Source organism: Phalacrocorax aristotelis, chromosome 3 (genome assembly GCF_949628215.1).
Source record: "Phalacrocorax aristotelis chromosome 3, bGulAri2.1, whole genome shotgun sequence".
NCBI lineage: Eukaryota > Metazoa > Chordata > Aves > Suliformes > Phalacrocoracidae > Phalacrocorax > Phalacrocorax aristotelis.
This window is the reverse complement of record NC_134278.1, coordinates 89,928,811-89,945,101: the sequence shown is the minus strand read 5'-3', so window position 1 is coordinate 89,945,101 and position 16,291 is coordinate 89,928,811. Positions and strand designations below refer to the sequence as shown.

Sequence of the window (16,291 nt, the reverse complement as noted above, 5' to 3'; positions counted from 1 at the left end):
CCTGGTCTGTAATACACCTGTAATACTCTTTGCTAACTTTCTTTTGCCTGATACCACCTTACAAGCCCCATCATGCGCAGCACCATGCTTTGGAGCAGTTCTAGCTAAAATTGAGGCACTAGGGCAGGAAAGTTGATGGTGCCCCATGTTCAAAGTCACAAGCCCTCCTTGTGCAAGGATACTCTTCCTCCACAACAAGGCCTCACACATGCCACGCTCCTTGCATCTTGACATGACAAACCCTCAGTAATGCTTCTCTCTGTGGAAGACCACAGCTTTTGTTAAAAAAAAAGTATGGAAAGAAACACAGCCCTCTGGTGTGATATCCATGCCACATCCCAGCAGCAAGAGCACTGTTGGTACAGGGCTGTGGTGTTAGCTGAAGCTGGGGCATGCTGAGGGCAGTTTCAAAAGGAAATATGGTTTTATCACCTTATTTTGGCAGGGTTGGGACATTGGTCTGTCATAAAGAATAGCTTCACCTGAAGAGGTGTGAACTGTCTCTGTGGGGCCAACAGCAACATCTTGGGGGAAATATGCAAGGCTGCTTTAGGGGCTTGGGATGCCAACACCAGCAGAAGGGTGACTGACTCTAGTGCCAAGAGCAACCATCATGCTGCATGGCTCTCCTGGCAGGAGAAATGGTACGTGGAGGGCCCAGAGCAGGTGTCCTTGGCTGCGGTGGTTAACACCCACTGCAGATGCAGGGCCTATAGCTCTCCCACAGTCTCAACTGACCTGTATCTACCATCTGCTTTTCCTCCTCTGGTGGAGGTGAAGAGGTATGTGTGAAAAGGGTTAGCCACCTAAGACAGAAAAAATCCATCCTTTATCTCGATCCAAGTTTTCCCAACATTTCAAGAAACTGACCAAGCAAAACCCCAGATATTAAAATATTTTAGCTGATGCCTGTCCCATAGATTTTACTGGGCCCAAAATAGTTCCCCCAAATCCACTTCTCTTTACAAAGAGGAAAATAGTATCATCTTCCCTGCTCCCCCTCCAGTTTTTGGAAACCATTCTGGTAAGATTTTTTTTTTTTAATTTAAGGTTTTTAATGACAAAAAAAAACCCTTCCATTGCTTTCTCCCTTACACCCTCATTAAATTACAAATTCCCTGGCCCTTCCCAGCCAGGACTGCCCTGTGCTGACTGGCAACTGCATCACAAAGACACCTCCTAGGACTTTGCAGCTTTCAGTCAGACAGTGCAGGGCCAGGATAGAAATATGTAAGAAGAGCCAGATACTTGCAACTGAAGCATCAGCAAAGCCTGTTTGTTCTGCAAAGGAATTAGCCTTAGACAGACCTACTTGTTTGTCCACGGAACCAGAGTTATAATCAGTATGGATGAGTTTCCGCTGTAATGTACTAACGCTGTCAAGGGCTCTGATGCTTGAGTCTTTGGTCTCATATATAATGACATTTCTACCTTTCACAGAAGAAATTTTCTCCTCACACTTGCCAGGCAGATGCCAGGACAGGAACAGGACAAAGGGGAAAACTAACCTGCTAATATCTTCTGGGTGAAGAAATCCTTCCAAAGGGGCAGACCCTTGCTTGTAAAATGCACGTGGATTTTAGCTTCTGTTTTAGTGATTTAAGGCATGGTCAGAATTGATGGTTATTTCTTTCTGATTCTGTAGACATTCTTACTTCCAGGCCTATACTTACCAACTGAGATGTCCTTTTACCTGTGCAGAATCTGGAAATGTAAATAAAATGAATGAATGATGCTCAGTACCACAAAAAACACACAACTTCTTGCAGGATCTGATCCAACTTCACCTTTAGCGTACATGTGTGCTCTGGATTTTTTCTTCCTGTGCTAAATAAATGTTGCTTTTAAATAACGCTGTTGTTTCTTTTGCACTGAATCAACTGTAAGGTTGCATCTATTAAAAGAAGAAACACGTTTCTTGGGTCCCTTTCTGAGGCAACACTACTTACAAAATGCTGTTCCCCTTGCACACACAGACATGTGAGAAGACTGTTTCCATACACCTGGTTCCAAGACTCTTACCCAGCACTCAGCTGACTGACTCTCTAGGCTTCTGGTCAAGATCCTGTTGTTGGTGCAGTTCACCATGACATTTCTTCAGCTCCTTCCTCGATCTCCTTTACTCCTTCTGCTGCTTCTGTTAGACACATGAGCTTTCACAAAAAAAATCCCCTGAGCCTCCTCCACTGGCATACATACCACTGTAATTTCAACTACCCAACTCTATAAAAAAATCTTAATATCTTCCCGTATATAACAAACATCCATCACATACCAAGTTTTTTTTAAATCTTAATTCCAGTTCTGACTATTAACACTATCTTACCTTTGCCACATTCTCAGCAGGTCCAAAACAATGACACCACAAGTGGGGACAACTCATCCTGCAGTGCTCACACCTCCCCATGCCACGCAGCACCTGCAGGTGTGTGTAGCATTCCTCCTCCTGCTGCTCTCTAGCTCCCTGCAACATTGTGTCACTTGAGGCCAGGGGTCTCAGACTGGAGTACCCCAGCAGAATTTTGAATCAACAGCGCAATACAGCTAGCTGCTGGGGAACTGCCAACCTGCAACAGGACATGCTCTCATCATGGCTGTGACTCTTCCAGATCACCTCTCCATGGCTACACTCCCTGTTTAAGTCAGCCACCGTCTACTGTCCTCAGATTATGGATAAGTTTGACTTTCAGTGCTGGTCAAATGTATCCTCTCACCACTTCATTCCTCTAAGCCAGCATAACTGAGGCTACTTGTGTGTTTATGTAACTTAGACACTTTCTCCTATTTTTTTTTCCCCAGAGTTGCAACGTGTCCTGGCTTCCTGTACAAGTTCGTAGAGTATCTTCACCTCAGTACAAGTCATGTACATGTAGAAGTACAAATATTCCTCAGTAAGGACAAAAAACCACTTCAACAGGTTCCAAGGAATCCAGTTGCTTTCTCCAAACTCTAGACAAAGTTGTTAGGCCCCTTGCTCATGCCTGGAGAGGAGAGGAGCTGGAGCATGCATAGTACTATCTTTGGCCGCTGTTTAGTTTTGTGGGGTGCATTAGACAGAGGCGGCTACTGTGAATATTAAGCAGTTTCTACTTGCAAGTGGTTTTCATTTATTCACTCTGTTCTTTGGAAGCAGATGTTTTGCCTATTGCCAGATACCAGATATTAAACATAATGTCCCCTTATTTACTGTGATCCGATTCAACAAAGATATGAAATGTAGGCTTTTATATGAAATTATCTACCTAAAATATTCATACAGTAAAATTCAAGAGACAGTATTTACCCATAGACTGCGGATCGTTTGACACAGTAAGTTGTAGGAGAAAGGCAGAGAGGCTGGAGTAACACCTACAATGAATAACCCTGTGGCAGAGAACACCACAGTTCAAAGACGCTATTTTGTGTCCCTGACTCTACATACACCTTGCTTACTTGTCTGCTACTCCATCCAGTTCTTCTGCTCACAAGCTACTGGGCCTTTTAGTATTTTACTATCATAAGCAAAACCTACATCTGTAGCAGACTCATGATTTTCCTTAATGCAAAGCACACTATTTAAGCTTAAGAAAGCCAGTCTCAGACTACAAGGATTTTCAGTGTATTTTACATATTCAAAAGCGTACACTTCTAGGATATGTAAGGCTTTTCTTTTTTTATTTTTAGAACATATCTTTTAATGCCAAAAGGTAACAGCCACTATTAAATTTTCACTTAATGCAATCTGAATACCACTGCAGAGACAGCATACAAAGGTCACCTACAGACAGTTACGTACACACGTCATCAGATGTGCCAGCTAAAGTTTACCATGTCTCTTTTTTTCCCCCTCCTTCTTTTTACAACTGGACTGACATAGCTTTTAACATTTACTCATTTTGGCAAGTAATCATGCCATCAAAGGCAAACATACACACATACTGGAACAAACTTATTGGAACCTAAAATTTTTTTTCACAAACAAAGGATTATTCTGAAGTAGATTTGAACAAATTTGTCCAAAGCAATTCCAGCAACACGCACTCCTGATTGTCTACCTTCAACTACCCTTCTTTTTAAAAATATTACAGATGTTCTTTGATAAAAGGCACATTTGGCAGCTACTAAAATTGTCATGCATCTGGCATATAATTTTTTATTTTTCCCTTTCAACTTTCCAGCCACCTGGTACAGGTTTTCACATTTGCTGGCTAGAAAGTATATATATAAAAAAAAAGTGGCTTAGCCTTTGTTTGCCTTATAATGCTGCAGTAGTTGGCTACTTAATGCACTATTTTCCACTGAAGGCAAAAGGGAGATTTTCTCACAGTTGACAGAAAAATGCACTTAAGGGTGTTTTTTAAAATGGAAAATAAGGCATGGAATTTACAAAGTAAGTTAAAAGCACTTTTGTTTTTACAACTATATTGGGCCACAAGATTCTCTCCTTAATGAATAACAGTTAAAAAGGCTTCAGCCCATGCCTCATCTAGGTTTTGAAATGACAATTCAACAACTAGAAAAGTGTGTTCTGAGGTGAGGGGACAACCCATAAGAATTTGAAAACTTTTTAATACAATATTAAAACAGTCTTTTTGAACAAGTCCCTCCTTGCTGGCTGGAAAAGGCAGCAAGGAGAAAGTCAAGGAGGGATTTAATATACTGCAGCTAATTGCACCGCTCAGAGCAGCAAAGCATAGAGAAACATTTTGTTTAACTTTCATATAATTTGTAAGACAAACATTAATGAATGATGGGCTCTTTTTAGTGGAGCTTAAATTGCAGCAATGCTAGAAATATCAGTAGTAGAGGCTGCCTCTGTAAAAAGCCACAAGAGGTTGAGACAACAGCCACAAAAAAGGGGAACTGATGCTTATTAAAATGCACTGGTGTCACCACACAGCCTGCTGGGATGCAAATTTGTTCCAGCACCTCTTCAGGCTGAAAAGAAATTTCCTTGTATGTAACAAAATAAAACCTTCTCCCTGAAACAGAATAATCTACTACCTGCAATAATGGTACCTCCAGTGAAATCACCAAGCTTGAATCAGACCTAATTCAGAGTGTTTAATTTAAGATACACACAAAAGAAAAATAAACATCCCATGTTGTCAATCTAAATCTTGAAGGATCTAAATCCAGTGCATTAGCATAAACATACTCTTTCTGAGACAGACCTCTTCCTCCCTGATTTAAGAGAGGGTCATATTAGAAAAAATGGTTAGTGCACACTGGAGACGACTTCTTGAGAATGGACCACTCAAATGCTTCCATGGTATCAATCCTGAAGCAGGATAATGTTCTCTGTTAGCAGACAGTTATAGAAAAACTTTGTCTGGGCTGCTGAATGTCATGGCAACAGTACGTACCTTGGGGTCAACCAGGCAGCACAACAGCTGACCTTCCATGCAGCATGCTGAACAAAAGTAAATGCATGGCACTTACGTCATCATAGAATCATAGAATAGTTTGGGTTGGAAGGGACCTTTAAAGGCCATCTAGTCCAAACCCCCTGCAGTGAGCAGGGACATCTTCAACTAGATCAGGTTGCTCAGAGCCCCATCCAGCCTGACCTTGAATGTTTCTAGGGATAGGGCATCTACCACCTCTCCGGGCAACCAGTTCCAGTCTTTCACCACCCTCATTGTAAATATTTTTTCCTTATATCTAGTCTCAATCTACCCTCTTTTACTTTAAAACCTTACCCCTTGTCCCATCGCAACAGGCCCTACTAAAAAGTCTGTTCCCATCCTTCCCAGAGTCCCCCTTTAAGTACTGAAAGGCTGCTATAAGGTCTCCCTAGACTCTTCTCCAGGCTAAACAACCCCAACTCTTTCAGTCTTTCTTTATAGGAGGGGTGCTCCAGCCCTCGGATCATTTTGTGGCCCTCCTCTGGACTCACTGCAACAGGTCCATGTCCTTCTTTTGCTGAGGGCTCCAGAGCTGGATGCAGCACTCCAGGTGGGGTCTCACCAGAGTAGAGTAGAGGGGCAGAATCACCTCCCTCAACCTGCTGGCCATGCTTCTTTTGACACAGCCCAGGATACGGTTGGCTTTCTGGGCTGTAGGTGCACATTGCCAGCTCATGTCCAGCTTTTTGTCCACCAGCACCCCCAGGTCCTCCACAGGGCTACTCTCAAACCCTTCACCCCCCAGCCTGTATTGATATTAGGGGTTCCCCCAATCCAGGTGCAGGACCTTGCACTTAGAATCCTAGCACTTCCAAATTCCCAGAGGGCTTTTCTGAGCTAACACACAACCATGACACTCTGGAAGAAGATGAACAAGCCCAGGTTATGCTCCACTGCTGCACTAGACTATATATATATGTAAGTAGAAACCTTGAGGTGAAACAGCACAAATTGCTAAGTACCATATCTAGAAAATTCTGCTGACCTCTATAACCAGTAAACTACACCATCTGCAGTTGTTTAGACTGACTGTTAGCCATATGTCAGCATTCTAGAGTAATACAGCGACTCACCTAGCCTCCACACAAGCATGTTTCATTGTCCACGCCACATCATCATCCCAGGACACGCCAGACGATCCAGGGTCATTTTACCAAGGAGACAGATAGCATCAATAAAATGATTTCATTTTCTGTGTGAAAAGTATTGTCACCGATGCAAACATGGTCCAAATAAGACAATCCAGATTAAATAATTACTAATGTAAATAAAGCTGTCATTAGACAAACCAGTGCCTTAGCAGTTGTACTCAAAACTCCTATTCTAAATGCAACAGGTTTGATTCTCACACTGATCTTTCCTTTTTGCAGCTGAGTTAATACCATGATTTGTGCACTATATGACTGACCCATTCTGCTGGGCTCCAAAGCACATTTAAAGTTAGGTTCTTGCACGGTGACCATTATCAGCATTGTCCGAGTACCTTGCCAGTGAAGGACTTTTATCCTCAACCAGAAAGATGTGAAAAAGCATTCCCCATTTCAAAAGGGAAACAGAGACCTACTGACATTCAAGAAATCTGTTGATTAGCAGGATCCATGTAAGGTCTCTCCTCCTACTTCTAGCCGAGCAACCTAACCACTGGATCATTCCTTTTGCCTCGTCTGCCTTGGCTGCAAAACAGCACAGACAAAACTGTACAGAAAAAGAGATATAGAGCAGGAAGTCTAAATTTAAGGAGTTTTCCCTGGTAATCACTGATAAGCTAATAATTTAGATGACATTGCCAACAGTATGCCCATCATGGTGTTTATATCCAAAGAACTGGTAAGCTGAACTACACCTCCTGTAGCTTGAAGGTTTTTACAAAGGTCCCATATAATGTTCTCCCCTGAAGCCAAGGTTTAGAGATCTTCACTTTTTCTTTTTTTGCCAGCAAAATGTTTCAAAACAACATTGTTGAAGACATCAAATAAGGAATACAATAGACAAATTTCAAACATTTCACTATGATGAAAACTGCTATTCTTGTTGATGAAATCAGAACACTTTCTAAAATGTAATGACCACACTAAAAGATCAAGAGGCACTGATCAATGGCATTGCAAAAAGCATTAAATAAGAGGTGATTACCATTGTAATTCGACTAATACCATCTTCATAATTCAACTAGCACCATCTCTAATGACATAGCTTTCCAAGACGCTGAAATGTATTCTTCTTCCAAAACCAAAATGTGATAGAATTTTACTTTGACCCATGAGCTACATTAACTGAAGATGAGATACTTTACACTTCACCTACATACTGCAGTGGAGATTACAGAACTTGTTTTCTTCAATAACTGCCATGCATTACTGTCACAGTATTGTCTAGAGTTGAAGAGCAGTACACAGGTTTATGGATAAGCCATGTCATGATACTTATACCAGTATGTGTTCCATCATGTGTATTTTTGGACATAGAAAGCTACTGTAAATATTAGTTTTTCTAACAAGCATCATACAGGTGGTGTGAGAAGTTTTATAACGTGTAATAATTCACTTTGGGAGTAACCCAGCTTCTCAAGTATTACTAAATTACTTTGTAACACATGCCAAAACTGACTTCTCTTTAGACTCCGATTACTAAAATACATACACTGAACTAGGAAAAATGTGTACCACAACATGTGCTTTTATCCCCTTCAGTGCTTAACTGAAAAACTGAGTTCTACATTTGTCCATGTAATCATTTAACGTATGTCAGCCAAACATATCTGTATCTTTATTTCAATTAAATTAAAAACAATCTGCAAGTATATTTATGCAACGTTCACTATATACACGATTTATGCAACTGCAAGGCAATTCTATGTATGCTGATTAATCTATTGTTAGTAAAACATGACAATAGCTATGGAAGTTGACCAGTGAGTTCTCCTTTTCACGAGTGACTGTTTTCATGGCATGACTGAAAAAGAATTGCTACTAGCCATGAAATGGATTATCAGTAAACCTTAAAAAGAATGTGACATAACCTAGCAGAGATTAACAGTCTTCTAAATGTAGTAGTATACTAGTTTATACTAGTATAAACCACTAGTTTACTTCAGATGATAGTGCTGCTTTTTAAAAAAAATACGCTGTCATCTTAGTGATGTAAGACTTTCATCTGCTCTATCTAAAGAAAGCAATAACTAGACATTATGCTTCCTGGCAAAAATTTATTTTTGAACTGGCACCATAATATTTCAGAAAATAATAATAAAGTACCTCTTTGGTGAAGCCTAGGTACCCCCTACTACTCATTGTAACAACTTGTAAACAGGACCGCAATACAGTGCTTTGCCTTAATTCTAGCTTGGTTAGGTACCACAGATCTTCCTCACAGTCCTCCTCATAATTTTAGGAAAGTATTTTAAAGCAGGGAGTAAAGCAAAGGAAAATTAAGAAGGATATAAAGTTCCCTGTTTGAGATTTAAAAAAAGTGCATAATGTTTTCATTCCAGAAACTGTGCCATTGTATGGAACTGATGGATACAAGACTGTTTTCCTTCCTGTACTGGACATTATTGATCATTACACAAACACAGTCTTTGCTCATTGGCCAAAGAAGTCTCTCAAGTCTGCTTTTTCCTGATACAATCAGTTGTCCAATTACTTTAGAACAATGTCCTGCATACTAAAACAAGAACAGCAAGTTAACCGGTTTTTCCACTACAATGTCTGTTTTTGCAATTCTGTTTCTGTACACTGCATTTCCAATCTATTGGAGAGTTTTTAGTGTTTGCATACACACCCCAACTCCTTGGCACCACCAGGTTCAGTGCATCCATTGCCAGCAACAGACGTAGCACCAGGAAAATGCGACTCCCAGCGCAAGGGATAGTTCAGGAGGAGTGGGCATTCTCCAGCAACGGTGGCCCGTCTCGATGCATCGATGGGTGTGTGTGCTCCCTTTTGTAAGTTTTTGGAGGAAGCTTTGGGATATGTTGAGAAGTGCTTTGTCGTGGAGGAACAGGTGGTCCAGCAACAGAATGGAGGTCCACATCTTGCGGTATCAAAGGTGGTGATGGAAGATGCCTCCGTGCTACATGTGGAGAAGGTGTCTGAGGGGGAGGTGGAGTAAACGGAGATGGACTGTTTGGGAAAAAGGTGTTACCGAGTTCGCTTTTTCTCCCCAGTGGTGGAGGTTGGAGGTGTAGTGGTGAGCTAGAGAAAACATCTGGAGTTCGCACAGGTTCTCGTGGTGGTAATACAGGAGGGCTTTCAGGGGGGTCAGAGATGCAGGTCCGGTCAGGCACCGAGTACCTTGGTGAATACACTTTAGAGGTTGGTTGCCTAGGAGGGATTGCTGGTGGGCTGTCCAGGTGCGCAGAAGTGATCTGAAGTACACAAACACTTAATTCAATAAAATTTTAGAGTAGTAGTAAAGAACAGGACCCTGCTGTGAAATGGAAGCAGAGCTCCTCCCCTGCAGATTGCTCTTACCCAGTTAAAGAGGAGGCACAGCAAGCAGGTTCAGAAAGAAGTTGGGGAATAAGGAAGCAAAAGGGAGTGACAGTGCTTGAAAAACATGTTTCTCAAGAGTGATGCAGACAGAAGAGACAAGAGACTGAATGTGCAGGGGGAGAGCAGGGATATATCAATACATGAGTTATCAGCCAAGGATGGAAGGAATGAAGATGTGCAGAGAGGGACAAAGGCAAAGCAAAGAATGGTCAAAGCAACAATTTCCACAGTAGTTCAAGGTCTGCTTGCTGGGTAGGTGGTGGTTATCTTCTACCTCCTCCCCAGTAACATGCACTTGGGGTGGGCAATAATACCAGATATTTCTTCAAGAGAGTGAGGAAAAGGGAGAGGCAGATGATGCTGAACAGGGAAAAAAATAAACTACACTCAGAAGATGGAATTAAGTAGTCAGAATTATGAAGTGAACAGTTCCCAAGCTGCAGACCACAGCAACAGGGTAATTGGTCTCCAACACCCTATCATATATACGATGTTTTTCAATTACATTTTGGTAGGAATGTGATGTGTTAAACTCTGTTGGCTGACAGCAGTCACCTGTAGACTGAAAACAACAACTTGCTAAAGAGCCATATAGAAGCCCTCTTCAAAGACATACACGCTCCAAAATAATTTTGAGTGGGATTTTCAAATCCATCCAATTCTCTGAAGTCACAAACTACCTCCCACTGAAATCAAGAGACATTCAACACTGTCTGCAACAAAGGCTGGATCAGATCTCAAATGCCAGACAAATGCAAAAGGAAAATGTGGCAATGGCTCGAGCAGGCATGCAGACAGGACAAGTAATCAAGAAGGGAAAGAAAGCACTGAGCACCACAGCATCAGGGTCAAATGTTCTAATGAACCTTTTCAGAGGACTGAGGTGTGTACACCACTTTCCACCATTACTATTCTTTAGTTTTTACCCCTACTCATACACCCCAAAGTGATACTCTGGTACCATTATCGCAGACAGAAACATCTGCCTAAAGTCTTGAGTTCTCACAGGCAATGTGAGGGCCTGAGGATATCAGCAGTAGACAAGACAACATTTCTAACCCTAAATTTAGGTCCCATCTCTTAATTTTCATCCGTTTGGGATCAGGACATAATGAGGGAGAGCTGTGAAGGCTTGAAATACATGGCTGCTTACTCTTTCACATAAAGTTCTTCAAAAATACATGTACTATCTTTAAGAGTTACTTTTCTATCATACCCTGCCCTCTGCTCTCAGAAAAAATGTCCTTTTTTGTCTTTACTTACTTTTGATGGGGAGGATTCAGCTGGGGCAGACTCTGGCCTTCGTCGTGGAGGAACTGGAGGGGGAACATGAGCTTCATCTGAATTTTTGGTGAAGTTTATGGATGACACAGAAGCAGATCCTAGCGGACATAAAAAAAATCCTGATAATGATGAACTTTTGTTCAACTCAGTATATTTCCTTTATTGCTGCTCATAAAGGTATCATAAATAATAAAGTAATTGCTCATAAAAAGTGGCATGAATCAAGGTGTTAAAGAAAGACAATGAAACAACCCTCTAACTTGCAGCTTCCAGACAAACTGCTTTTCTGAGCTGCAATCATCTCTATGGCCATCAGTTCCTCTACATTCTTAAGTAATCCTCTAGGTGAAAACCACACCACAAAGTTTTTCTTGTATTACAACAGAACTAAAACAATATCCTGAACCCGCAGCCAATGGGCCAACCCAACAATGAAGAAACGTCTTCTTCTGAAGAGGTATTCCAGAGACCTGGCTTGGACACTCAAGCAGTATCACTTCTCTGCTAAGCAACTTCTGCTTTCAGCAAGTCATTTCACCTCCTTGTAGCCACCAGCTGAACACAGGACTAGCCTTGTACTTCCTTTGAAACCTCAAGGGAAGTCCACCATAAATTACTGAAAGCACTCTATAAAATATAAGCTTCCTTGTATATTGGTGAACATAGAAGAAAAATAGGTGTGGATGGATCCTGATGGATTTAAAGCAGGGGAATACTGATTTTAAGTTCTGCAGGAAAAGCATCCATGTGCACTGAAACCAATTTGGAATGGCAGACAGCAGAATAAGGCACCCACAAAACATTAATTTTTATTCTTATTGTTCACCATCAAACAGATACTCACAGAATACATTCACCACAGGTATCTACGGCAGCAAATCCCACAAATGTTTGTTTGGGACATGTATGGGCACTAGGGATATATCTCTGCTTTCTGTTTTGACAGTTTATCCAAAACCAGGTAATACTCTCTATGTAACACATCAAACGCTGTTCAGTTTCTCCCTTTACAATAAAAACTTATTTAAAAAAAGGAATAACACACACTGAAAGTTTTTGCTGTCACAAGGAGACAAAAACAACTATTTCTGTAGTCATTTTATAAGACTAAGCATGATTTTACCTGTTTAACACCACAAAATCTAATATGCACATTCTTGGTAGACTATCTATTAGTACCTACTTGCATGAAAAGGACTTGAAGGATCTGAGTCAAACACACTGCAGGCATCTGTAGTACTTGAAGTAGCAGAAGCAGGAGGAGGGGTCAAAGGTGTTCGGGGAGAGTTTGGTGCAGATGCTGTGGTTTCAGTCTCGCTCTCTGGGATGCGGCTGTAACTAATTTTCCTTGGCTCCTGTTGCAGGGGTGTAGGATGTCTCATGGTACCTGGCCTTGGATTAGAGGGACGAACACCTGGGGACTTGAGAGAATAGCTGTATTTTTTGGGCTGAAATGACAAAAAAGATAACATCGAACAAAATCAGAAGGCCACAAGATCACCTAAAAGTAGCTTTGTATTTATGAAGTTAGAAATCTCAAATGACTTCTGCTATCTGTGAAAGACAAACATAAGCTTTTTTTTTAAAAATTAAAAAAATAAATTTAATACTAACAAATCTTGGTGGAGGCTTGACATTTCGTGGCTCTATCTCTAGTGACTTGTTGAACAGATAATCTGTAAATTCTGTCTCCATGCTGTTTCCCATTGGATTCAGGTTTTCAAAAAATCTCTGAAATACAAGAAGGTAGAAAACTTGTCAGCTAACCTACATCTTAGTAGCTTAGTACTGTTTGTTTCTACTGCACAGATGATCCCAACCGTTCCAGAGAAGAGAGAAAATGCCAGAGTCAGAATTAATGATAGATTTTAAAGTTATTAAATCTGTTTGTTGCCAGCCCTTTGCTGGGCATTGCTACTGCTATGATTGGCCTGAAAATCAGCTCTGCAAGTACACTAAACTTCTGCAGTAAAAAAAAAAAAATCAGACCAGGTTAGCTCAAACACCTTCAGAAGAAGCTGTATGCAGTCTACCTTTACACTGATGCAAGGAAAGACTGCTTTCACAATGCTTTCTGTCAAACCCTGAGGAGAACAAATAACAAAAGAAAATCTTGCAGAACCTCTTAACATAAACTGTCCTATGAGTCTCTGAAAGTATATACCAAAAGAGAAAACACGAATGGAGAGAGGACTGCTTAGAGAGAACACCACAGACCAAAGAGAACAAATACCAGGAGAAAGAAAAATGTGAGCATCATCACCATCAACACATGCAGTGCTGTCAGGTAAACTTGGAAACATAACAGCAGTGTAACAAAGGAGGAAAAAGACAGCTGGGCTCACTGTACAAATAAACGCAGCTTGACTGAAGGACAGCGAGAATCTGGTAGTTTCTGTTCCTGTTTAATACTAGTCAGTAAGATCTATCTACCAACACACCAATAACTGAGGTAAAAAAAAACCCAAAACACACCAAACTGCAAGCATTGAGCTTTCTGCCCTTTCTTACAGTGAGATCTCACAGAGATTTTATGACAGGCCTCTGCTCATCTCCGATTCAGCCTGACTGAATCTATGTGAATTCAGTCTATCCTTATGGTCTATCAGCTGACAGTCACCAGTAGCTCAGTGCATGGACTTAAGGAAATAATGCCGCTTACCCTGATGTCAAATTCCACTCTTAAACAATATGGCTGGTTCTGGTACTGCTGTATCTCTCCTGTTATTTCAGCTACCTTTCTTCTCTTGCTGAAGTTTATAAGTTCTTTCCCATGCCGCTTTAGAAATTCAGGGTTGCCTTCTTCTGTTTTCAAAATGTTAGTTAAGTAAATCCCTAAAAAGTGCACAGAAGATGTTCTCAACATACAATACAAAAAAAGGAGGAAGTCACATGACTGCAATACAAAGAATTCTTGAAGTATTTAATTTGCACATTCTAATTATTTAGAAAAATTCTCTGTTAATTTCAATAAGAGAATCGCACCTAATTTTCCAATAAGGGCAACAATTTAAATATTTTAATATGCCTTTTCCAGAAAGCTACCTTTTTTGCAACAAAATCTCAAAAGTCTATGTATCTTTATTATTTAGGAAGCTCACACAACTGAGCACTACTAGCATTCTGGAAGATAGGAGTACACTGCACTTGAGTGCTTTCTCTCAGTTGTTCTCTCTCAATTCAGCTCAACTCCATTAGAGCAGGACAGAAGGTTTCTTAGTTGATCTTATCTTTCTTTGCAGAACTCTGGAGTATATCTTTCCCCACTCTGTAAAAGGCCAAAAAAGCCATCAACACTATTTTTTTCGGCCTGAAGCCTATGCCGGACAATTGTAATGTCCAGAGTTGGAACTCATCTGCAGCAAACATCCAAGTAGCTTGCTAAAGAACAGGAATGCCATGTGCTTAACTTCACAATTTGCTAAATGTCAGAAATTCCAAGCAATCTACTTGAAAGAAAACCTGTAAAGCCTGATGATAAAGAAGCGGCTTTCTTCCCTAACCCTGTTATAGAAATAGGACTCTAGTTATAAGGGACTATAAAAAATAAAACTCTAGATTTATTGCTTGGAATTCTTGATGGGGAAGGGATCCTTCTTTCTCTACTAGTCAATGGCAATAGTATTTCTAATGTGACCCCCTTTCATTTAAGGCATTTATGGTCACAACACAGCTCAAACCACAAGTGAGTATATATGTAAATAAGATATCGCAGATATACTTATCTTTACTGCAAATAACATCTGCAATTAACAGTCACTTCCATTTTTCTTTCACATATATGCAATTAAAGTCTGGGCACCTGAAATTCAAACCCAACTGTCTTGTTAAAACTGACTTCTCACTATTGTTCATGCTCTGTTTAGTGCTCTAGCTCAATACTTTCCAAATGTTTATGCATGATACAGCTCATTCAAACCAAACACACTTACCAAAAAAAGGCACACAAGGAGGATTAATGGACCTGAGTTTTGCCAAGTATTTCTTATAATGATCCTCACTCAGCTCATAAGCTTCTTCTAAAATCTTCTTCTGGCGACTTGGAATTTGCTAAAAAGAGAGATGAAACAGGTTGTTTGGAAAGACAGGTTAAAGGGGTAGCCCAGCAACAATACTGAGAGTAACAGTTTCCCACTGATACTTAAGTCAGTGACCATGAGGGCAATGACCTACCATCTCAGGATCTTGCTACCTTTTTCTGCCTTTCTTAAGTGAGGATTGATTTCTTGCTTCTGAAACCAAAGAAAAAACCCTCTCTACTACACCCTGATTGATTCATTTGTTAGGGGATTTACCTTCCTTGCTCCTTCTTTGAAGGACTTGCTTTACTGAAAAGACAGGCTTTTAAGTGTAGCTAAGGTGCAGTGCATTACACTTCCATACCAAAAATGGAAAACATTTCACTGTACCTCAAATGTGTGATCCAACCTATACACTGCTGCGGAGTTCATAGCACTGACAATCTCAAGGACTCCATTAAAGTTGTTTAGCTCTTGAAACACTTGCAGGATCTCAATTATCCGGCTCACTACAATTACTCTTTCTTCTAGGTTTTCTGTTTCTACAATGCATCTAAATATACAAGAACATTTGATTTTGTATTACAGCATTGATGAGTTTTCCAAAATCAAATATTAAGATAAAATCAAATGAATACAAGTAGTATATCAAATTATTTGACGCAGTTTTGAAAATGTTTAGAGAATAAACATTTGAAATTATTCTAAGAATAAAAAGCTGAGACCATTATGGTAAAATTTTTGCAGGGACCAGCTGTAGCATCTAAACATGATTGAAAACTCGAATTCCCCCAGAACAGAATTTTTCACAGTATACTTCTGAACGGACTGTAAATTGGATTACAACTGTGGACTTCAAGAGGGCCAACTTTGGCCTCTTCAAAGACCTGCTTAGAGAAATCCCACGGGTTAGGGCTCTAGAAGGTAGAGGGGTCCAAGAGAGCTGGACAGTATTCAAGGACTACTTCCTCCAAGCTCAAGATCAGTGTATCCCTAGAAGGAAGAAGTCAAGCAGAGTAGCCAGGAGACCTGCATGGATGACCAAAGAGCTTCTAGAGAAACTCAAATGGAAAAAGGAGGTTTACAGTATATGGAAAAAGGGACTGGC

At 40.5% G+C, this 16,291-nt stretch overlaps 1 protein-coding gene across 4 annotated transcripts in view; it reads right to left on the bottom strand.

Annotated features, from left to right (window-relative positions):
- Nucleotides 1-8,131: 8,131 nt before the first annotated feature.
- SOS1 (SOS Ras/Rac guanine nucleotide exchange factor 1) overlaps nucleotides 8,132-16,291 on the bottom strand; it is a 53,851-nt gene continuing 45,691 nt past the window's right edge. For all 4 annotated transcript variants that reach the window (XM_075088436.1, XM_075088437.1, XM_075088435.1 and 1 more), the window contains 7 exons: nucleotides 15,574-15,736; nucleotides 15,097-15,214; nucleotides 13,827-13,999; nucleotides 12,779-12,895; nucleotides 12,348-12,612; nucleotides 11,144-11,262; nucleotides 8,132-9,753 (listed from right to left, as the gene is read on the bottom strand). In XM_075088436.1, the coding sequence (XP_074944537.1) occupies nucleotides 9,259-9,753; nucleotides 11,144-11,262; nucleotides 12,348-12,612; nucleotides 12,779-12,895; nucleotides 13,827-13,999; nucleotides 15,097-15,214; nucleotides 15,574-15,736 (1,450 nt within the window). In that variant the 3' untranslated portion in view covers nucleotides 8,132-9,258. The remainder of the gene's footprint in view (nucleotides 9,754-11,143; nucleotides 11,263-12,347; nucleotides 12,613-12,778; nucleotides 12,896-13,826; nucleotides 14,000-15,096; nucleotides 15,215-15,573; nucleotides 15,737-16,291) is intronic.